This window comes from Sturnus vulgaris, chromosome 4 (genome assembly GCF_052056855.1).
Source record: "Sturnus vulgaris isolate bStuVul1 chromosome 4, bStuVul1.hap1, whole genome shotgun sequence".
NCBI classification, from domain to species: Eukaryota; Metazoa; Chordata; class Aves; order Passeriformes; family Sturnidae; genus Sturnus; species Sturnus vulgaris.
The window spans coordinates 702,159-724,543 of NC_142246.1; the positions used below are offsets into that span (position 1 = coordinate 702,159).

Genomic DNA, 22,385 nt, shown 5'->3' on the forward strand with positions numbered 1-22,385 from the left:
CCTCTGCCTTGTCCTGTGTTTGTCTCCCAAATTTCCCTCCCTCTCATCTCTTTGCCCTTTTTGGTTGTGGATTGGATGCAGGAATTTAATTCGATGATGTTGGGAGGATGCTCTGAGACCTTCCAGTGGGAGGTCAGAGAGAGGAATTATAATGAGCACGGGAATTGGCAGCCACAGCACGGGGAAAATGGGAAGGTTTGGATTTCTGTGGCGCTCAGGAAAAATGGAGGGGAGGATTTTTGGAGAGTTCTGGAAATAAATAAAGGATGGGAAAAGACTTTGGAGAGCTTTAAAAGCAAATAAAGGATTGAAAAAAACAGGAAAGGAAGACTTTGGAGAGCTTGAGAAGCAAATAAAAAATGGGAAAAGCAGGAGGGGAAGACTTTGGAGAGTTCTGGAAAGAAATAAAGGATGGGAAAAGCAGGAGGGGAGGATTTTGGAGAGTTCTAGAATTAAATCAAGAATGGGGGAAGACTTTGGAGAGCTTTAAAAGCAAATAAAAATGAGAAAAGCAGGAGAGGAAGACTTTGAAGAGCTCGAGAAGCAAATAAAAAATGGGAAAAACAGGAGGGGAAGACTTTGGAGAACTCAAAAACCAAATAAAGGTTGGGGGAAGATTTTGGAGAGCTTTAAAAGCAAATAAAAATGTTAAAAACAGGAGGGGAAGACTTTGGAGAGCTCAAAAAACAAATAAAGGATGGGAAAAGATTTTGGAGAGCTTTAAAAGCAAATAAAAGATGGGAAAAACAGGAGGGGAAGACTTTGGAGAATTCTAGAAGCAAATAAAATAAGAAAAACAGGAGGGCAAGGCTTTGGAGAGTTCTAGAAATAAATAAAAGATGGGAAAACAGGAGAGGAAGATTTTAGAGAGTTCTAGAAATAAATAAGGAATGGGGGAAGACTTTGAAGAGCTCGAGAAGCAAATAAAAATGGGAAAACCAGGAGGGGAGGATTTTGGAGAGTTCTAGAAATAAATAAAGGATGGGAAAAGCAGGAGAGGAAGAATTTGGAGAACTCAAAAACCAAATAAAAGATGGGAAAACAGGAAAGGAAGACTTTGGGGAGTTCTAGAAATAAATAAAGGATGGAGGAAGACTTTGGAGAGCTCAAAAACCAAATAAAGGATGGGAAAAGCAGGAGGGGAGGATTTTGGAGAGTTCTAGAAATAAATCAAGAATGGGGGAAGACTTTGGAGAGCTTTAAAAGCAAATAAAAATGAGAAAAGCAGGAAAGGAAGACTTTGAAGAGCTCGAGAAGCAAATAAAAAAATGGGAAAAACAGGAGGGGAAGACTTTGGAGAACTCAAAAACCAAATAAAGGTTGGGGGAAGATTTTGGAGAGCTTTAAAAGCAAATAAAAATGGGAAAAACAGGAAAGGAAGACTTTGGAGAGCTCAAAAAACAAATAAAGGATGGGAAAAGATTTTGGAGAGCTTTAAAAGCAAATAAAAGATGGGAAAAACAGGAGGGGAAGACTTTGGAGAACTCAAAACCCAAATAAAAATGAGAAAATCAGGAAGGTGCTGCAGGTGTTGGTTGGAGCCCCAGGAGGTGCCAGGGTTGTGACTTCTCCCCTCAACTGGGAGAAAAAATAAAATTTAAATTCTTTTAAATCCAAACCCATTAATTTCTATTTTTTTTTCCCCCCACAGGTTACATTCCCTTTGGAACCCCCATTGTGAGTATTTGGTTGTGGGGCCCCCAGCAATGAATTTGTGAGCACAAATCTCAGCATTTTGGGACATTGCCACCATCCCCAGTCCCTGCTGTCCATGGAAAACTCACCCTGTTTGTAGAGGAGTTAATGTTTTATTAAGGGGGGTTTATCTGTTAATATAGTGAGGTGATTTAGCTATTATTTATCAGGTTATTAATTAATTAAACCAACTCCTATTCACAGAAAAATAACTGTTAAGTTATTTATAACTTAAATAGTAAATAACTATTAAGATTATTTGTTTATCTATTAATATATTGATGTTATTTCTCTATTATTTATCAGGTTATTAATTAATTAAACCAACCTCTATTCACAGTTATTTATCTACTATTATTTATTTATCTATTAATATATTGAGGTTATTTCTCTATTATTTATCAGGTTATTAATTAATTAAACCAACCTCTATTCACAGTGATTTATCTATTATTGAGATTATTTATTTATCTATTAATATATTGAGGTTATTTATCTATTATTAAGGTTATTTATCTATTAATATATTGAGGTGATTTATCTATTATTTATCAGGTTATTAATGAATTAAACCAGGCTCTATTTGAGGATATTTCTCTATTATTGAGGTTATTTATTTATCAATATATTGAGGTTATTTCTCTATTATTTATCAGGTTATTAATGAATTAAACCAGCCTCTATTCACAGTTATTTATCTATTATTGAGGTTATTTATCTATTAATATATTGGGGTTATTTCTCTATTATTTATCAGGTTATTAATTAATTAAACCAACCCCTATCCAGTTATTTATCTATTATTGAGATTATTTATTTATCTATTACTATATTAAGGTTATTTCTCTATTATTGAGGTTATTTCTCTATTAATATACTGAGATGATTTATCTATTATTTATCAGGCTATTAATGAATTAATCCAGCCTCTATTTGAGGATATTTCTCTATTATTGAGGTTATTTATTTATCAATATATTGAGGTGATTTATCTATTATTTATCAGGTTATTGATGAATTTAACCAACTCCACAATTATTTATCTACTATTGAGATTATTTATTTATCTATTAATATATTAAGGTTATTTCTCTATTATTGAGGTTATTTCTCTATTAATATACTGAGGTGAATTATCTATTATTTATCAGGCTATTAATGAATTAATCCAGCCTCTATTTGAGGATATTTCTCTATTATTGAGGTTATTTATTTATCAATATATTGAGGTGATTTATCTATTATTTATCAGGTTATTAATGAATTAATCCAGCCTCTATTTGAGGATATTTCTCTATTATTGAGGTTATTTATTTATCAATATATTGTGATTTATCTATTATTTATCAGGTTATTAATTAATTAAACCAACTCCTAGTCACAGTTATTTATCTACTATTATTTATTTATTTATTAATATATTGAGGTTATTTATCTATTAGCTATCAGGTTATTGATTAATTAAACCAGCCTCTATTTGATTATATTTTTCTATTATTGAGGTTATTTTTCTGTCAATATATTCAGATTATTTATTTCCTATTGAGATTATCTATTAATATATTGAGGTGATTTTTCTATTATCTATCAGGATATTGATTAATTAATCCAGCCTCTCTTTGAGGGGATTTATTTATTATTAAGGGTTTTTATCCATGAATATATTGAGATTATTTATCTATTATCTATCAGGTTATTGATGAATTAACCCAGGAGGTTATTTATATATTTATATAGAAAGGTAATTTTTTATTAAATATCAGATTATTATTAAGTAACCCAGCCTCTGGTTGAGGTTATTAATTTATTAATCTATTGAGGTAATTTTTTATAAAATATCAGTTTATAATGGATGAACCCAGCCTCTGGTTGTGGTTATTTATTTATTAATATATTTAGGTTATTTTTTATAAAATATCAGATCATAATGGATGAACCCAGCTGCTGGTTGAGGTTATTAATTTATTAATACATTGAGGTAATTTTATATAAAATATCAGATAATTATGGATGAACCCAGCCTGTGGCTGAGGTTTTGATCCATATAAAATCATCCCCCCCCATCTCCTTTTTCCCTGTGCAAGGCTGAGCTCGTTGCCAGCAGAATTTGACTCCTGCACCTCTCACATTTCGATTTTTTGGCCAAAATTTTTATTTTTGGACCTTTTTTTATTTCGCATTTCCGTGGTTTGGGTTCATTCAAGCAGAGGATGCTCTGCTCGGGATGTGGCTGAGGGTGGGGATTATTTCTCTTTTTTTTTTTTTTTTTTTTATTTTTTGGGGGGGAATTTTGGGATTATTTGGGTTTTTTCCACGACCAAAATCAGCAGGGAGAGAATTTTGCGGGTTCTCCTGCAGGAACATCAGCTCATCCTGCCACCATCATTTCACCCAATTTTGGAAACACCCCCCACCCCCCCAAAAAAAAAAAAAAAAAAATCGGTGTCAATTAATCTCTTGATTCAGTTAATCAAATGAAGGAACAAAATATCGGAATATACGAATTAAAGAATTAAATCTCTGGGCTCAAGGCTATGACATTGTCCCCAAATCCGAGGCTCTGCGTTTGTTGTTGTGGTAATTTTGGGCGTGGGGGGGGACATTTGAAAAGAAAAGGTTCAACAAAAAAAAAAACAAAAAAAAAAAGAAAAAAAAAAAAGCCCCGAGTTAACGATCAAATTGACAATGAAATCGGCCCCCATCCAGAGCTGTCACAGGAGCCGAGAGCTGTCAGATGAGCCCAATTTCAGGAGCTGTAAAGGATAAACTGGAACCTCTTGTCATTTAGGGGGAAAAAAAAAAAAAAAAAAAAAAAAAAGGAAAAAAAAAAGAAAAGGAAAAAAAAAAAAAAAAAACCCCCAAACGTTTCAAATGTTAAAATTAAAATGTAACATTTATGCCAATCGATCTGTGAAATTTAGTGACAAAATTGGCAGCCTGCTCCAGCATAAAAACAGTTTGAGACTTGTGTTCCACAAAGGGGGATGGGATTTCCTCAAGAGAGGCTGAGCTGGGCTGTCCTTGTCCCCAAATGGGGATTTGTCCCTGTCCCCAAAGGGGGATTTGTCCTTGTCCCCAAATGGAAATTTGTCCCTGTCCCCAAGGGGGGATTTGTCCTTGTCCCCAAAAGGGATTTGTCCTTGTCCCCAATGGGGGATTTGTCCTTGTCCCCAGGGGGATTTGTCCTTGTCCCCAATGGGATTTGTCCCTGTCCCCAAAAGGGGATTTGTTCTTGTACCCAAAGGAATTTGTCCTTGTCCCCAATGGGATTTGTCCTTGTCCCCAAGGGGATTTGTCCTTGTCCCCAAGGGGGGATTTGTCCCTGTCCCCAAAAGGGGATTTGTCCCTGTCCCCAAAGGGGATTTTTCCTTGTCCCCAATGGGATTTTTCCTTGTCCCCAAAGGGATTTTTCCTTGTCCCCAAGGGGATTTTTCCTTGTCCCTGGGTGGAATTTGGGCTTTGGAGCCGTGAGTGGCTTTGGGCTGAGCAGTTCAGGGCTGTTTCCCTCCCTGGGGGTTTTTCCCCTGCTGAATAATGGGAATAATCCAGTCTGGGTTAGCTCATCGTGCAGGGGGGGCAGGATTTGGGACAATAATGGGATTTTGGCTGCCCTGACACCTCCAAATCCTGGGAATGTTTGTTCTCCCCTGGCACTGCCCTGGGCTTTGCCTTCCCATCCTCTCCAGGCTGGGTTTGGGGCTGAGCCCAGAGCAGAGAGGGGCTGGGACGTGTCTGAGTGTGCAGGGTTTGGTTTTATCCTTTTTTTCCCAGCTCCAGCCTCTGGAATTGTGTCCCTGCAGGTTTGGGATGTGAGTGTGCAGGGTTTGGTTTTATCCTTTTTTCTTCTGTCCAACCCAGCAGGGAGAGGATCCAGGCTCTGGAATTGTGTCCCTGCAGGTTTGGGATGTGTGTGAGCATGCAGAGTTTGGTTTTGTCATTTTTCCCCACATCCAATCCAGCAGGGAGCAGATCCAGGCTCTGGAATTGTGTCCCTGCAGGTTTGGGATGGCTCTGAGTGTGCAGGGTTTGGTTTTATCCTTTTTTTTTCCCAGCTCCAGGCTCTGGATTTGTGTCCCTGCAGGTTTGGGATGTGCCAAGCAGCTCCTGGGCTGGAGCCTCTTCCCTGGGCTGCTGTTTCAGTGTCTGGGGAGAAGATTTATCCAGGTTTAAAGTTGGCCTTGGGGACAGAGTCCTGCTGTCCCCACACTCCTAACGCCCCCTTTCCCCCAGATATCCAAAATCTGGGCTCTGGATGAGGTTTTAAAGAACCTCTAAGAACCCAGGTGGGAATTTGGGGCTGTCCCACCTTAGGCAGGGTTTGGGGTTTGAGCTGGGGCTGCTCAGAGCTCCCTGATGTCCAAGGGGTGGCTTTGGTGCCACCAAGGTCCCCTCACTCCCCTCACACCAATTAAATTTGAAATTCAGCCGCTGACACTTCGCCAGCGTTTAGGAGCTCTTTTTTTTTTTTTTTTCCTTTCTCCTTTATATATTTTGTTTTCCCTTCTTAGTTATTTTTTTTCCCCCTGCCAGTAATTAAAAGTGAAATTGTACATTTCTTGACAGACTCTCGCACATATGGAGAGTTTGCATTTAAACGTGCCTCTTTCAGTCACACACATTTTGGGTGCTCTTTTCCCTTCTTTTATTTCTTTCCTTTCCCGCCCGAATCTTTTCCCCCACCCCACCCCTCCCCTCCCCTTCTTCCCCATCGTGGCTCATCCCCAGCCTCTGCCTGGCTTTGGGTTCTTCCTCATCTTCCTCACCCCCCTGCTGGCTCTGGGGGAACACGAGGTAGCCAAAGGGGCCACCAAAAGTGGTCGGGTCCCCCCCGCGCCTTCGTTTGGGGCTGCGTTAATTAATGCCGGGGAGAAGGCAGCCGTAAATTAGTGGGAGGTTGGCTCTGAGCCAGGGAACAAAGTCACTGCAACTCCACGAGAGTGGGAGGAAAAGCTGGAGGAGGAAGAGGAGGAGGAGGAGGAGGAAGGAGAGGAGATGGGAAGGGAACGAGGCCGTTTCTCCTTTTTTTCCGACGGAGATTTTCCTCCTCTCCAGATGTGCAGGGATGGCATCCCCAGCTCATCCCTGGCCTCTTCCTTCCCCAAAATTCCTGGGAATAAACTAAAAAAAAATAGGAAAAAAAAAATAAAAAAAAAAAAATTTAAGATAAAACGCTGGGGGATAATCCGAGGGTAAGGATCGAGCTGTTGGATTTCCTGCCGTGGAGACACGAGAGGGAATCAAGGTGTGGGGTCAAGTTCTCGTCTTTGGGGTTTTTTTTTAATCGACCAGAAAACACCTCCAGATATTTGGGTGGGGTGTCCAGGCCTCAGGGAGGGGTGGAAAGGATTCTGTTGGCTTTAAATTCGGGAGAATTCCTTGCCCTGTCTGTGTTTGTTGGGCTGGGCGTTAGGAAAAAATGGTCCTAAAGCAGGAAAAATTCCCTGAGATTAGGAAAAAATGGCCCTAAAGGAGGAAAAATTCCCTGAAATTAGGAAAAAATGGCCCTAAAGGAGGAAAAATTCCCTGAAATTAGGAAAAAATGGCCCTAAAGGAGGAAAAATTCCCTGAAATTAGGAAAAAATGGCCCTAAAGGAGGAAAAATTCTCTGAAATTAGGAAAAAAGGGCCCTAAAGGAGGAAAAATTCCCTGGGATTAGGAAAAAAATGGTCCTAAAGGAGGAAAAATTCCCTGGGATTAGGAAAAATTCCCTGAAATTAGGAAAAAATGGTCCTAAAGCAGGAAAAGTGGCCCTAAATCGAGAAAAATTGCCCTAAACCAGGAAAAAAGACCCTAGAACAGGAAATATGACCCTAAATCAAGATAAAACTTCCTTAAACCAGGAAAAATGGCCCTAAAGCAGGAAAAAGTGACCCTGAAGCAGGAAAAATGGCCTCAAACCAGGAGGAAATGGCCCTAAAAGAAGAAAAATTGTCTTAAACCAGGAAAAATGGTCCAAACCAGGAAAAATTGGCCCTAAAACAGGAGCTTGGTGTGTCAGAGGTGGGATTTGCAGAGCTGAGATTAAAATTAATCCCAGGCTCCCAGGTTCCTCACATGTCCCAGTGGGATTTTTTTTTTCCTGCTGCCCCAAACAGGGAATTTTCCAAAGGAAAATGAGAACTGTCCCCACCAGTGACAGCTTTGAACTCTTGTTTTTATGAAATGTTTGTGTTTCACTCCAGAAATTCCTGGGTTAGGGGATTGTTGGGATTTTGGTGGGATCTTTGGGCAATGTCAGCTGCCAGGAGGTTTTTAGGGTGTATCACCAGCAGATAAAACTGGATAATAATTTTAATATTAATTAATAAGAGAATTTAATGAGATCATTAAAAGCTTTCAGGGGCAATGACATCAGCCAGTTTCACCTCTGGAAAACAGGGAGAGACAGGAGGCTGGTAATGAATGGGATGGCAAAAAAAAAAAAAAAAACCAATAAAAAAATAAAAATAAAGGGGATGAAATAAAGCCAGAAATGAGGATAATTTATTCAAATGCCTGGAAATCTCCTCTTGCAGGTTGTTGGACTTCTCCTGCCCAACCAGACCTTGGCCTCCACGGTGTTCTGGCAGGTAAGGAGAAAGGGAAGTGGGCAGGGAAGAGCTGAGTTTGTCCAGAGCACAAATTAATCTTTTAGGGACACTGGAAGGAGCTGGGGGAAAAAAAAAAAAAAAAAAAAAAAAAATCTTGGCTTTTCTTTTCATCCCTCACCTTCTCGTGTGATGGGGAGGAAGAGGCAGAACAGGGCAGCACCAAAAATCAGCTTTTTTTTTTTTTTTTTTTTTTTTTTTTTTTTGGGACAGTTTTGTGGGGCTCTAAATGGTTCTTCCACGTGCACATCATGGAAATGTTGGCCCTAAACTCACACATCTGCCTTGGGAGGACGAGGATTTGGGATTTTCCTTGGGGGACGATGTTGGAAAAGCAACATTTGTGCAGGGCTGGGGGGTCCCTGGAATGGAATGGGAATGATGGGAATCCCTGCTCCCAGGAATTGTGGGAATAGGAGTGCACGGCAAAGCCCAGGATCCCTGCATTCAGCTTTGAGGGGAAATAATCGGTGTGTAGGGAGGTGCTGGTGTGATTTCCCATCCAAAATCTGGGAATTAGGGAGGAAGGGGAGGAAGCAGGCAGGGGAATGAGGGATCCATAGTAAACACACCACGAGTGGGATTCCATCAGCAGCCGAAACCAAGGAACGAGTTATTTTCAGCTCCTTCCCGGTGGCAAATGGCTTTTTATTGTCTGCAGAGGCTCTGAGCACTGCGGGATCTGCCTGGAGCGTGGGGAAGGCGCTGGGGCTGCGAGCACAGCGCGGATTTGGGGAATTATTTGGGAAATTTGGGGAATTTTTTTGGGAATTATTTGGGGATTTATTTGGGGAATTTGGCTGGGTGGCTTCACCTGCTGGGAGAGGAGGAGGGGCTGGCGATGCCCTGAGTCGCTCAGGAGCTTGGAGGGAACTCCCTGCCCAGTTTAGGGACAGCTGGGAGGGAATCTCAGACTGGTTTGGGTGGGAAGGGACCTTCAATCCCATCCCATTGCACCCCAGGAAGGCAGGGACACCTCCCACCATCCCAGGATGCTCCAACCCCAATGTCCAACCTGGCCCTGGGCACTGCCAGGGCTCCGGGGCAGCCCCAGCTGTGCCCGTGTGTCCATGGGCTGGGACATCTCCTCATCTCCTGCTCCTCAGGAGCCTCCTGGCACCCTCCGGGAGCCTCTGGAGCCCAGGAAGGTCCCTCTGGAATGGCAGCTGGGCACCCTGACTGCGGAATTTCTTCACCTGGATGTTGGCAGGGGGTGCCCAGGGCAGCGGACGTGGCACTCGGTGCCCTGGGATGGGGATTTGGCGCAGTTCGGGCTCGGATTCTGCGGTTCTGTGAGATTAAAACCCCGCAGCACTGAGGGAGGTGGGGCCAGGAGAGGAATTTCCCATGGAGCATCCAGGGAAGCAGAGCTGCCCTTGGATACCTCGGGATTCCCGGGACAATGGGAGGTGTCCCTGGCGTGGCAGGGGTGACACTGGCTGGAATTTCAGCTCCATCGGGATCCCTGCATTTAAAGGGCATCAAACCAGACCTAAACCCTGCACCAGCGAGGTGCTGAGCTGCGAGCAGCCCCGAGGCTGATGAGTTTTTCCCTCGGCGGTGCCAGAATTCAGGAATTGGGGTGGCTCGGTGCTGATGCTGTGTCTCCTCTGCCCCGCAGTGGTTGAACCAGAGCCACAACGCGTGTGTGAACTATGCAAACCGCAACGCGAGCAAGGTGAGCTCGGCCACCAATGTCCCCGAGAAACACAAACCCCGGCCCCGGAGCCCCTGCAGTGGCCACTGGCATCGCCAGGTTGGCCACTGGCCCGTGCTGGAGGGTCTGGGAATGGCTCGAGGCACAGCAATGAGGAGCTGTCCCTGGTCCTAACTGGTCTGGAATGGTTAAACTGGGGTCTAAAAGGGCTCAGAGCAGAGCGGTGCAGGAGGGAGATCCAGGATCCCATCACCCAGGATCCCCAGGATCCCATCCCCCAGGATCCCATCCCCCAGGGTCCCATCCCCCAGGGTCCCATCACCCAGGATCCCATCACCCAGGGTCCCATCACCCAGGATCCCATCCCCCAGGATCCCATCCCCCAGGATCCCCAGGATCCCATCCCCCAGGATCCCATCCCCCAGGATCCCATCCCCCAGGATCCCATCCCCCAGGATCCCATCACCCAGGGTCCCTGGGAATGTCCCTGGGATGTCCCTGGGAATTCTCCTGGGATATTCTTGGAATTTTCCTGGAATGTGCTGGAAATGTCCCTGGGAGTGTCCCTGGGAATGTTCCTGGAATGTGCTGGGAATGTTCTTGGGATATTCTGGGAATTTTCCTGGAGTGTGCTGGGAATGTTCCTGAGAAGGTTCCTGGGAATGTTCTTGGGAATGTCCCTGGGAATGTGCTGGGAATGTTCCTGGGATGTGCTGGGAGTGTCCCTGAGAATATCCCTGGGATATTCTGGGAATTTTCCTGGGACGTGCTGGGGCTGTCCTTTGGATTTTCTGGGGCTGTCCCTGCTCCCTTCCTCTCCTCAGCCTCCATTGATCCCGTGCTGGGATGTGGGAAGCCGATCTGGAATCCATCCAGCTCTTTGAGAGAACATTTCCCAGACAAAATATTGACTGTGGCGACTTTGGGGTTCAGCTCTCGAGGGCAGAAATGCTAATTTGCTTCCATTTGCTGAATTTCACTCCCATCCATCCTTTGAGCTGCTATTATGATAATTTTCTGATGCCAATTAATTTTCCATTCCCTGTAACCTTGCTCAGGAGGCCACGATTTCCTCGCTTTTGCCTCTTGGGATGACAGCCCATGTGTCACAGAACAATATGACAAAATTAAACCTGTCTCTGCTTCGAAACAAATACACCAAAACCAAAACAAACAAACAACAACAACAAAAAAAAAAAAAAAAAAAAAAAGGAAGGGAGGAGGGGGAGGGGGGAAGAGAAATGGGTTGAATATTAACAACCAGAAGTTTGTTTATTAAAAATGTGTTTTGTTTTTTCTTTCCAAAGCCTTCTCCAACGTCCAAGTTCATCCAGGGCTACTTGGGAGCTGTCATAAGTGCTGTGTCGATAGCAGTGGGTAACTCTTTATTTCTCTGCATTCCATGCCTCAGGAGATGCCTGGGGGATGAGTTTTTTTGGGGGTTGCCCAGCACTTTTCCAGCTTTTCATTGGCTCAGCTCTGTCGGGATGAGCAGCAAATGGCTTGGGAGCTTGTGCATTAATGGCTGATTGATTAATTCATTCATTCATTCATTAGAGACCTCCAGGCTGCAGGGCCCTGGGGTGGGAGGAGAGGAGAGTTCTGGAATGTTCTCCTGGGGGTGGAATTGCACCCTGTGCATGTGTTTGAAGTTTGGAGTTCAGATCATGGCGTGGAATCCTGGGATGGGTTGGGTGGGAAAGGACCTTAAATCCCATTAAATCCCATGAAATCCCATTAAATCCCATTAAATTCCATGAAATCCCATTAAATTCCATGAAATTCCATGAAATCCCATGAAATTCATGAAATTCCATTAAATCCCATTAAATCCCATTAAATCCCATTAAATTCCATGAAATCCCATGAAATCCCATTAAATTCCATTAAATTCCATTAAATCCCATGAAATCCCATGAAATCCCATGAAATCCCATTAAATTCCATTAAATCCCATGAAATTCCATGAATTCCCAAGAAATTCCATTAAATCCCATTAAATTCCATTAAATCCCATTAATTCCCATTAAATTCCAGGAAATTCCATTAAATTCCATTAAATCCCATGAAATTCCATGAAATCCCAAGAAATCCCATTAAATCCCATGAAATTCCATGAAATCCCAAGAAATCCCATTAAATCCCATGAAATTCCATTAAATCCCATCCAGAGCCACCCCATCCATGGCCAGGGACACCTCCCACTGTCCCAGGCTGCTCCAAATCCCAAAGTCCAACCTGGCCTGGGACACTCCAGGGATCCAGGGGCAGCCACAGCTGCTCTGGGAATTCCATCTCTATTATCTCTATTTCTCCTCCTATGATTGGAATTTATTTTTATCCCACTCTCCCCCCTCCAGCCCCTTCCTTGCCTTTTCTTTTGCTCCCTGATTTTACTGCCGTTCTCAACAGAGTGATAATGTAATTTTTTTTTTTTTTTTTTCCCCCAACAACTGAGTGGATTCCTGGGATTAGGCTCCAATTCCTGATATCTGGCTGCTGTTCATGCTGGTGGTGCATGAAGTGCAATTAATACCAGCTGGTTTTCCTAAACAAGGCAAACAAAGGCAGGGAGAAGGAAAAAGACTTGAGAAAGACCAAACATGTTTTAAATGTTTGGAATTTATTTTATTTTTTTTTCCATTCCCCCAGTATTCCAGTGCCAAGAGCTGCACAGATCAGGGGGGCTGTGATGAGACAGAAACCCTTTCCAGCTGACACACTCACTCTTACTCTGCTATTTTTCACACTTTTAGAAGGCTAAAAAAGCTGCATGGAGCAGATTTGATTGGTAATAGTTGCTTTTTAGATATTTTAATTTTACGTAGATAATCATTATGGGTGACAATGTGATTATTTCTATATGGAAAAAGGTTTTTTTTTTTTTTTACCCAGGGAATTCGGGGCTGCCCCATCCCTGGCAGTGTCCAAGGGCAGCTTGGAGCACCCTGGCACTGGAGGGTGTCCCTGCCATGGGATGAGAGGGGATTTTTCCAGCCCCACCCATTCCAGGATTTCCCAATTCCCAATTTCAGCTCCCATTAGCTGTGACATTGCTGATCCCTTTTGTTTCTGGCTCAGCTCTTCAGGACTTTGGCCTTGGACTCAAAATTCTCCTTGGGGTCACGAGAGACTCTTGGGGCTGTGCTGAAAGGCCTGGAATGAAAAATCAGGAGCAGCCATTCCCTGCTCCCTGCACTGTCCCAGCACTGCTGGCTGGTGGGGTTCACCTGGGGTGGTCTCCTCTGGAGTCACCCTTGGGGTCTCCTCAAAGCCTCTCCCAGTTTTCTGTGGGTCCCTGTTGGGATTGGAGCTCTCCTCCCTCAGCTTTTCAATTTCCCTGGCCACAGCTTGGAGCTCTGCCAAGAGCAGCTCCAAATCCCCAAATCCAAATCCTGCCCCTTGTGCTGCTGGAGACCTCGTGGGGACCCTCCCAGGGGTTCCTTCCCTTTGCAGCAATCCAAAGATTTTCCTTTGCAGCAATCCCAATCCTTCCCATTCCATCAATCCCAATCCTTCCCTTTCCACCAATCCCATTCCTTCCCATTCCATCAATCCAAATCCTTCCCATTCCATCAATCCCATTCCTTCCCATTCCAGCAATCCCATTCCTTCCCTTTGCCTCAATCCCATTCCTTCCCCTCCCCTCCACCCCACCCTTTCCCTTTCCCTCAATCCCATTCCTTCCCATTCCATCAATCCCAATCCTTCCCTTTCCACCAATCCCATTCCTTCCCATTCCACCAATCCCAATCCTTCCCATTCCACCAATCCCAATCCTTCCCTTTCCATCAATCCCAATCCTTCCTATTCCATCAATCCCAATCCTTCCCATTCCATCAATCCAAATCCTTCCCATTCAATCAATCCCAATCCTTCCCTTTCCATCAATCCAAATCCTTCCCTTTCCATCAATCCCACTCTTTTCCTTTCCCTCCATCCCAATCTTTCCCTTTCTCTCCATCCCACCCTTTCCCCTTCCATCAATCCCATTCCTTCTCACATCACCAATCCCATTTCCTCCCTTTCCATCAATCCCATTCCTTCCCTTTGCCTCAATCCCACCCTTTCCCTTTCCTTCCATCCCAATCTTCCCCTTTCCTTCCATCCCAATCTCTCCCTTTCCCTCCATCCCACCCTTTCCCGTGTCCCGGGTTCTCCATGCCGGGGCTGCTCCTCTTTCCCCGCCCCACCCCGAGCTCTCTCTCTCCATTTCTCGCTCTCCTCTCCAGGCTCAGGTGTCCCTGCGGGTTTTTCCAATCCCGTTCCCTGTTCCCGATAATTGTCTGCGAGGCTGCGCTGACAGCCTGCGAATGGGGTGTGATGTCCATAATCAGCCCTCCCTGTGCCTGGCCTCTGCTCCTGGGCCATTCCCAGCCACATCCAGGGGCTGGAGGAGCTGCGGGGAGGGATGGGAGGGGATGGAGCCTGGCCTGGCTCCCCCGTCCATGGGAGCAGGAGGAAAATCCCAGCGGATCCGAGGAGCTGGTGATCAGTTTTTGTTTGAAATGAAGCAATTCCTGTCCTGAATTCGTCATCTCTCTGCTCCCAAGCCCCTGTTCCTGCACGTCCCCTCCCTGTTCATGTCTGGGTTCCAGCAGGGAGGGCTTGGATGTGTCAGACTGGAGCCCCAGCCTGGCACTTCCTCCATGGAATCGCTGGAGCTGCAGCCGTTCCCAAAGGCACGGCCTTGAGCAGTGGGTGGGGGTTCTCTGGGAATGATCCCAGTGCCCAGCATCACCATCACCATCATCATCATCATCATCATCATCATCATCATCATCATCCTGTCCCTCTGGGAATGAACCCACTGTCCCTCTGGGAATGATCCCAGTGCCCAGCAGCATCATCATCATCATCATCATCATCATCATCATCATCATCATCATCATCATCATCATCATCCTCCTGCCCCTTTGGGAATGATCCCAGTGTCTCTCTGGGAATGATCCCCGTGTCCCTTTGGGAATGATCCCAGTGTCTCTCTGGGAATGATCCCCGTGTCCCTTTGGGAATGAACCCAGTGTCCTTCATCATCATCATCATCATCATCATCATCATCCTGTCCCTCTGGGAATGATCCCAGTGTCCTTCATCCTCATCATCATCATCATCATCATCATCATCCTCCTGCCCCTTTGGGAATGATCCCACTGTCCCTCTGGGAATGATCCCAGTGCCCAGCATCATCATCATCATCATCATCATCATCATCATCATCATCATCATCATCGTCATCCTGTCGCTGGGGTTGGGAGCACCTGGCACCTGCTGGGTCCTGCCCAGCGCAGCCCTGCAGTGTCCCAGGCCAGGCTGGAGGGGCTGGAGCAGCCGGGGATGGTGGGAGGTGTCCCCTGCCCTGGCAGGGGCTGGAAGGAGCTGATCCTTCAGGTTCCTGCTCTGGGATTCTGTCCCTGTCCCCTCCCAAACTCCCCGTGCCTCCCTGCAGCATTTTCTCTCCTGTTTCACTGGCCTGTCTCCATTTCCAGCAGTTTTTCCTCATCCCTTCCTTCCCCCCTGCCCCAGCCCATCCCCAGGGGTGGGCTCCTGCCTCTGGGCAGGATCCGGCTGCGTGGAAATCTTGGAATGAGACAAAACCCTCTTGTCCTGGGCATGGCCCCTCGTCCTCCTTTCCCCACCATCTCCCAAATTGAGTTTGTCATGTTCTCAGCACAATTCCCACTTTTCTCCAGTCTCACTCCAGGCTACACCACTGAAGCATCCGATTGTGGGGCTGCTGTGTTCCATCCCTGCTGGAATTGTTGGAATTGTCTTGGGAGTGATGTTTCCTCCTTCCCTCACTCCTGCTCCTCTCTAACTTCCCTCCCAACTCGGATCCTCATTGCTTTCCCTTCCCTTGGCCTCCTCCATTCTGTTCTCCTTGGCTCGGGAATGCTCCAGTTGGGAAAGAGCCCAGTTTTCCATCTCTCTGCCTCCATCTTCACCTCCCAGCCCTAATGAATGAGTTTTTTTTCCTCCCTTCTCCTAATGCTCTTTTCTCCAGCTTGGCTGGATGGGACTCACCAGATCCAATTAGTTCTACTCCAATCTGGTGGCTGGGGGATGAGGGATAACCTCCCTTGGAGCCAGTCCCTCTTTCCAAGTTGATTTTCCAGGTCCCAGCTCCAGCTGCAGATTCAGGGACTGAATCCTTTAAATCACTGGAGATTCCTCCAGCACAGTCCATGAAATCTGGAGAGTGGCTCAGCAACGTTTGGGTGGTGCCATCTACCAGATAATGCTCTCTGGATTCCTGAGATTCCTTTCTTTTATAAAAATTCCCTCTCAGTATAAAGTGAAATAACTCCTCGGATGGATTTACTGCTCTAGACTGGGTTAAAGAGGTGTGGGCTTGGTCATTGCCAGCGTCAGGCTTTCAAAACCTTCTCTCAGGCTTCAAAAATCTTCATTAAAAGGTGGTAAAAAGCAGGGAATTTTTAAAATTCTCACGGTTTTAGAATTGGTGTCTCGGTAAACGTGAGGTCAGAAGTTTTGGAGACAAGGAGGAGAAGAAAAGGAATCAGAAATGTTGGTCCCTGACAGCGTCTGATGGTTCTGCTTTAAAGTGTGGTGATGTCACAAACGTTGCTCTGCTCAGGGAATGTTGTTGGTGCTGAAACAAAACTGGGAGCTAAAGAAATGGCAGGGATTGGAATGGCAGGGATTGGAATGGCAGGGATTGGAATGGCAGGGATTGGAATGGCAGGAACTGGAATGGCAGGGATTGGAATGGCAGAGGAGGAGGAGGAGGAGGAGGAGGGAAGGGAGGGAGGAAGGGCAGAGTGCTGCCAGAGGCACAGGGGAGCCCTGGGGGAGGTTTCTGTCCCACTGAGGGTTTGATCCCGGATTTGTGTTGTGGGATGTCAGCAAGTGTTGGTGTCATGTGTCCCTGTGTCACCCACGTGTCCCTGTGTCACCCACGTGTCCCTGTGTCCACTCTGGTGTCCCTGTGTCACCCACGTGTCCCTGTGTCCACTCTGGTGTCCCTGTGTCACCCACGTGTCCCTGTGTCCAGCTCCCCCTGCCTCCCTCACCCACATCAAGGAGGAAACCTCAGCACACCAGGCATTTGGAAAAGTTGGATTTGACCTTGTCCCAGTGCAGGAATGTGCACCCTGGGCAACTCCCCCGGATCCCTGCAGTGTCCCAGGCCAGGCTGGAGCACCCTGGGACACTGGAAATGTCCCTGCCATGGATGTTCTGTCAGGTCCCTTCCCACTCTGCAATCCCACTCTGCAATCCCACTCTGCAATCCCACCCTGCAATCCCACTCTGCAATCCCACCCTGCAATTCCACCCTGCAATTCCACCCTGCAATTCCACCCTGGAATTGTGTCAGCCCCAGAGAAGCTGAGCTGCAAAAGGAGCCGTGGGATGGGAGGGAGCAGCTTCAGGATGTGCCAGGGAAGTTCCAGGCTGGAGAATTCCTTCACCAAAAGGTCCAGCAGGGCTGGAGTCGCTGTCCCTGCAGGGATTGTGGCCCCTGGGGACCCGGGGCAGTGCTGGCAATGTTTGGCCTCCATCTCACAGGGCTTTTCCAGCCATTTCCATTCCCTCTGAGGATTTTTCCAGATGCTGTGGCTGTGCCAGCTTTGGCGAGGGGGTGAATCCCCCCTGATTTTGTTCCCTGTTTCCATCCCCAGTGCTGCAGATCCCGCTCAGTGACCGAGTGACACAACAACAACAAACCTGGGCTTGGTTTTTAATGATCAATTCCCCTCAACAGCATCCCCATGCCAATCCCGAGTAATTAAACTCATTAGCATCTCCTTGATGACCTTTTTGCTCTGGTGGCCTGAGGTTGAGCAGCTCCTGCCCTGTTTGCCCTCGTGGCCTGTGGGAAGGAGCTCTCAGATCAGCCACAGCAATTTCCAAACTGTGCCAAACAAACCCTCATTAGTTTCCTATACCCAGTCCTCGTGCTGAGGATTTGGGAGATGGGATTTAATCTCCAGCAACAATTTAATTTCGTATTCCCAGCAGGGAGCTTGCTGCAAGTGGGGACTGAGTTCATCACATTAAATCTGCTTTTATTTCCCTGCCCTCACAGTGCTGCCTCTCCCACACTCAGCTTTTCTCTTTCAAAAGCTGCTGCTCTTCCACCTCATTGTCAAATCCTCCCTCAAACCTCCAAGCAGGGGCTGCAAACCCAACAAAATTTGTCATGGGCAAGGATTAACCACATCCAGACTAAATACCCAAATCCATGGGGCAGACCAGCAAAGCCAGGCTTAAAACTGGCTTCTCATAAAGCCACACATTTTAGACTGTGTTACAATTTCTGGAGGAGTTCAGACTTTGAAAAGACTCATCCCAACAGCTGAAAAACATTAAAAAAAATTTCAATTCAGTCATTTCTGAAGGGGTAAAAGTTCAAGAGAAGCCCTCACTGCTGTCCAGACTAAGCTCTAGAACTGCATTTGCTGAGGGCAAACAACACAACCCCAGCCAGTGCCAACATTTGGGCTGTAAAGTTCATTCTAACCACGGGCTTTATTTCTGTTGCCTCATCCAACCCTTGGAGAAGGAATTCATCCTGCTGGGCCACCACCACCACCACCACCACTGAAATTTGGGTTTTTCCCAGCTAGGTGAGGGCTGCCAGTCCCAAGGATTTTGTGGTGGATGGGGAAAATGATGGTGAACTGGGTAAAAATCCAGCCCAGGGCGTTTCCAGAGGGACTGGATGGTTTTGGAGTGAATTCTGGTTTATCCTTTCATGGGAAGGGTTTAAACCCAACAGCTGGGTCCAACCCTCCATATAAACCCAACAGCTGGGTTCAATCCTAAATTGGGTTAAATCCTTGAATGGGTTCAATCAACATTTTGTGTAAACCCAACAGTTGGGTTTGATCCTTAAGCCAGACCCAATGGTTGGGTTCAATCCTTAATTTAAATTTAATTTAAATCCAGTGGGAGGTTTAACCCTTCATTTAAACCCAGTGGTTGGGTTCAGCACTTTGGATAAACCCAACTGTTGGGTTCAACTCTTCATTTAAACCCAAGAGTTGGGTTTAAGCCCAAATGTTGGGTTCAGTCTTTCATATAAACCCTACATTTGGATTCAAGCCTTCTTTTAAGCCCAAAGGTTGGGTTCAGTTGTTCATTTAAACCCAAGAACTGGGTTCAACTCTTTATTTAAACCCAAGAATTGGGTTCAATCCTTCATTTAAACCTGAATTGGGTACAACTCTTCATTTAGAACCAAGAGTTGAGTTCAACACTTCATATAAACCCTACAGCTGGGTTCAACTCTTCAATTTTAAACCCAACTTGGGTTCAGCACCTCAAACAAACCCCAACACCTCAAACAAACCCCCCTCTTCATTTAAACCCAAAGGTTGGGTTCAATCCTTAATTTAAATTCAATCGTTGGGTTCAGCTTTTCATATAAACACAAGAGCTGGGTTTAACTCTTCATTTAAACCCAACTTGGGCTCAACTCTTCATTTAAACCAAAGAGCTGGGTTCAATTGTTCATTTAAACCCAAAGGTTGGGTTCAGTTGTTCATTTAAACCCAAGAACTGGGCTCAACTCTTCATTTAAACCCAAGTTGGGTTCAATTCTTCATTTAAACCCAAGAGTTGGGTTCAACATTTCATTTAAACCCGAATCAGGTTCAACATTTCATTTAGACCCAAGAGTTGGGTTCAACACTTTATTTAAACCAAGTTGGGTTCAACTCTTCATTTAAACCCAAGAGTTGGGTTCAACCCTTCTTTTAAGCCCAAAGTTTGGGTTCAACTCTTTATTTAAACCCAAGAACTGGGTTCAACACTTCATACAAACCCAAACTGGGTTCAACTCTTCATTTAAACCCAAGAGTTGAGTTCAACTCTTAATTTAAACCCGAGAGTTGAGTTCAACTCTTCATTTAAACCCAGAGTTGAGTTCAACACCTCATACAAACCCAAAACACCTCATACAAGGCCCCCTCTTCATTTAATCCCAAAGGTTGGGTTCCACCCTTGTTTTAAGCTCAACAATTGGATTTAACCCTGTGTTGACTGAAGAGTTAAGCCCAGCCCTGGGGGGAGGTTGAGATCTCAGACACCTCATTCCTGGGGACAGACCCTGACCTGTGCCCCCTGTCGTGCCCTGCCCATTAACTCTGTTAATTAACTCTGTTAATTAACTCTGTTAATTAACTCTGCTTGGCTTTTCTCCCTGCCAAGGTCGGCCTTAACGTTCTGATCCAGAGAGCCAACAAGTTCAGCCCGGCCACTCGCCTCCTCATCCAGAGATTTGTGCCATTCCCTGCTGTGGGTAAGGAAAAAAATTTCCTTTTCTTTTGTCTTCCACAAACCCCTGGCATGGACTCAGCTCTTTCCTTCCTGCTCTCAGTGAAAAAAAAAAAAAAAAAAAAAAATAAATCCAAAATTTTGGCAGGAAAACAAAGTTTTTGGTGGAGGATTTTTCAGCTGCTCTGTCCACTCTGCAGCAGCTTCCAAACGTGCTCAGCACTGCCTGCTCCTCCCCATTCCAGTCTGGGGTCGTTTCATTTGTGACATCTGGGCTCTGATCACGAGCATCAAATAAGCATGGTTATTTTGCCATAAAATGCATTGGATATTTTATAATAAAATGATTGGATATTTTATAATAAAATGATTGGATATTTTATAATAAAATGCATTGGATATATTACAATAAAATGCATTGGACATTTTACAATGAAATGCATTGGATATTTTATAATGACATGCATTGGATATTTAATAATAAAATGCATTGGCTATTTTGCAATAAAATGATTGGATATTTTATAATAAAATGCATGGGATATTTTATAATAAAATGATTGGCTATTTTACAATACCATGCATTGGATATTTTACAATGAAATGCATTGGCTATTTTGCAATAAAATGTTTGGATATTTTATAATAAAGTCCATTGGCTATTTTGCAATAATATGATTGGACATTTTGCAATAAAATGATTGGACATTTTATAATAAAATGATTGGATATTTTATAATAAAATGATTGGATATTTTACAATAAAATGCACAGGAAAGCTCCTGCTCTGCAGATTTCTGAGAGCCACTGGGGAAAAGGGCTGGGGCTGCTCCTGGCCTGGTGGAGCATTTTATTGGTGTTTTATTGGTGTTTTATTGGTGTTTTATTGGTGTTTTATTGGTGATTTATTGATCACCAATCAATAAATGTGTTGGAGGGAAGGGCTGGACTCAGGTTCCAGCCTCCAGCACAGGCTGAGTTATTTTAGCCCTGAAGAAATCACCCAAAGTGGCTTTGGGGTAAATTTTTTTTTTTTTTTTTAATGGAAGCTTGTTTATTTATAAAAGTGCTGCAAAAATTGCCTGGGCATGGAGGAAATCACTAAAAAAAATATAAATTAAAAAAAAAAAAAATGGGGTTTGCTCCCTGTTCCAGGCTCCTTTTTCAACCATTTAATGCCAAATTTTCCTTTCAGGTTTTTCCTTTGCTGTGCTCTCAGAGCTTTGCTCTCTGCTCTCACTTTTCTTTTTCTGCTCCTTTTTTAACAGGGAACTTCTTGTGTCCCTCCATCCCTCAATTCCTGAGTTGCTGGATTTTTTTTTTTTCCTCCTCTTTTTTGCCAGAAAAGCAGAAAAAAAAACAAACTTGCAGAGCAGAGGGGAGAGGGATTGTGCTCTGGGGGTTGCACACAAGGGATCTGTGAGAATTGTTGTTGTTTTCCTGGGATTTTTGGGGATTTTTCTTGGATTTTTTTGGGATTTTTCTGGGATTTTTCTGGGATTTTTTGGGGAATTTTCTGGGATTTTTTGGGGATTTTTCTGGGATTTTTCTGGGATTTTTCTGGAAATTTTCTGGGATTTTTCTGGGATTTTCCTGGGATTTTTCTTGGATTTTTCTGGGATTTTTCTGGGATTTTTCTGGGATTTTTTGGGGAATTTTCTGGCATTTTTCTGGGATTTTTGGGGGATTTTCCTGGGATTTTTTGGGGATTTTTCTGGCATTTTCCTGGCATTTTTCCGGGATTTTTGGGGATTTTTCCGGGATTTTTCCAGGGATTCTGCTCTCTTTGGGTTTTTCTAACCAGGGATGAGTTAAGGCAGCTCTGGGGTGAAGTTTGAATTAAAAGCACTCAGGAAATCTTTGCTGCAGGGTTGATTTGTTTTCACACCAAGGTGTTCGTGCTGGCATTGATTGGGGACCTTTAATTAATTAGTTTAGCCCGTAATTAATCCTCCAGCTAATATTTTATTTGCCGTGCTTCCTTATGAGCCAGGACATCATTAATTAAAATGTGTCTCCTAATTACCTTTGAACCTCCAGCCCTCAGCAGAAATTCTCTATTTCTGCATGAAAAGCCAAAAAAAAAACCCCAAAAAAACAAAAAAAAACCCCACAGGTGTGGATTTGTCAAAAAAAAAATCCCAAAACTGTAAAAAAAAAAATCTCAAAAGTGTCCAAAAAGTGGCAAATTGTCCCAAAAAATT

The 22,385-nt window shown here is 44.6% G+C and overlaps 1 protein-coding gene across 4 annotated transcripts in view; it reads left to right on the top strand.

The window, feature by feature from the left end:
- SFXN5 (sideroflexin 5) overlaps positions 1 to 22,385 on the top strand; it is a 96,121-nt gene that overhangs the window by 36,366 nt on the left and 37,370 nt on the right. For all 4 annotated transcript variants that reach the window (XM_088162882.1, XM_088162883.1, XM_088162881.1 and 1 more), the window contains exons 6-10: positions 1,652 to 1,677; positions 8,211 to 8,264; positions 9,904 to 9,960; positions 11,247 to 11,312; positions 20,116 to 20,206. In XM_088162882.1, the coding sequence (XP_088019008.1) occupies positions 1,652 to 1,677; positions 8,211 to 8,264; positions 9,904 to 9,960; positions 11,247 to 11,312; positions 20,116 to 20,206 (294 nt within the window). The remainder of the gene's footprint in view (positions 1 to 1,651; positions 1,678 to 8,210; positions 8,265 to 9,903; positions 9,961 to 11,246; positions 11,313 to 20,115; positions 20,207 to 22,385) is intronic.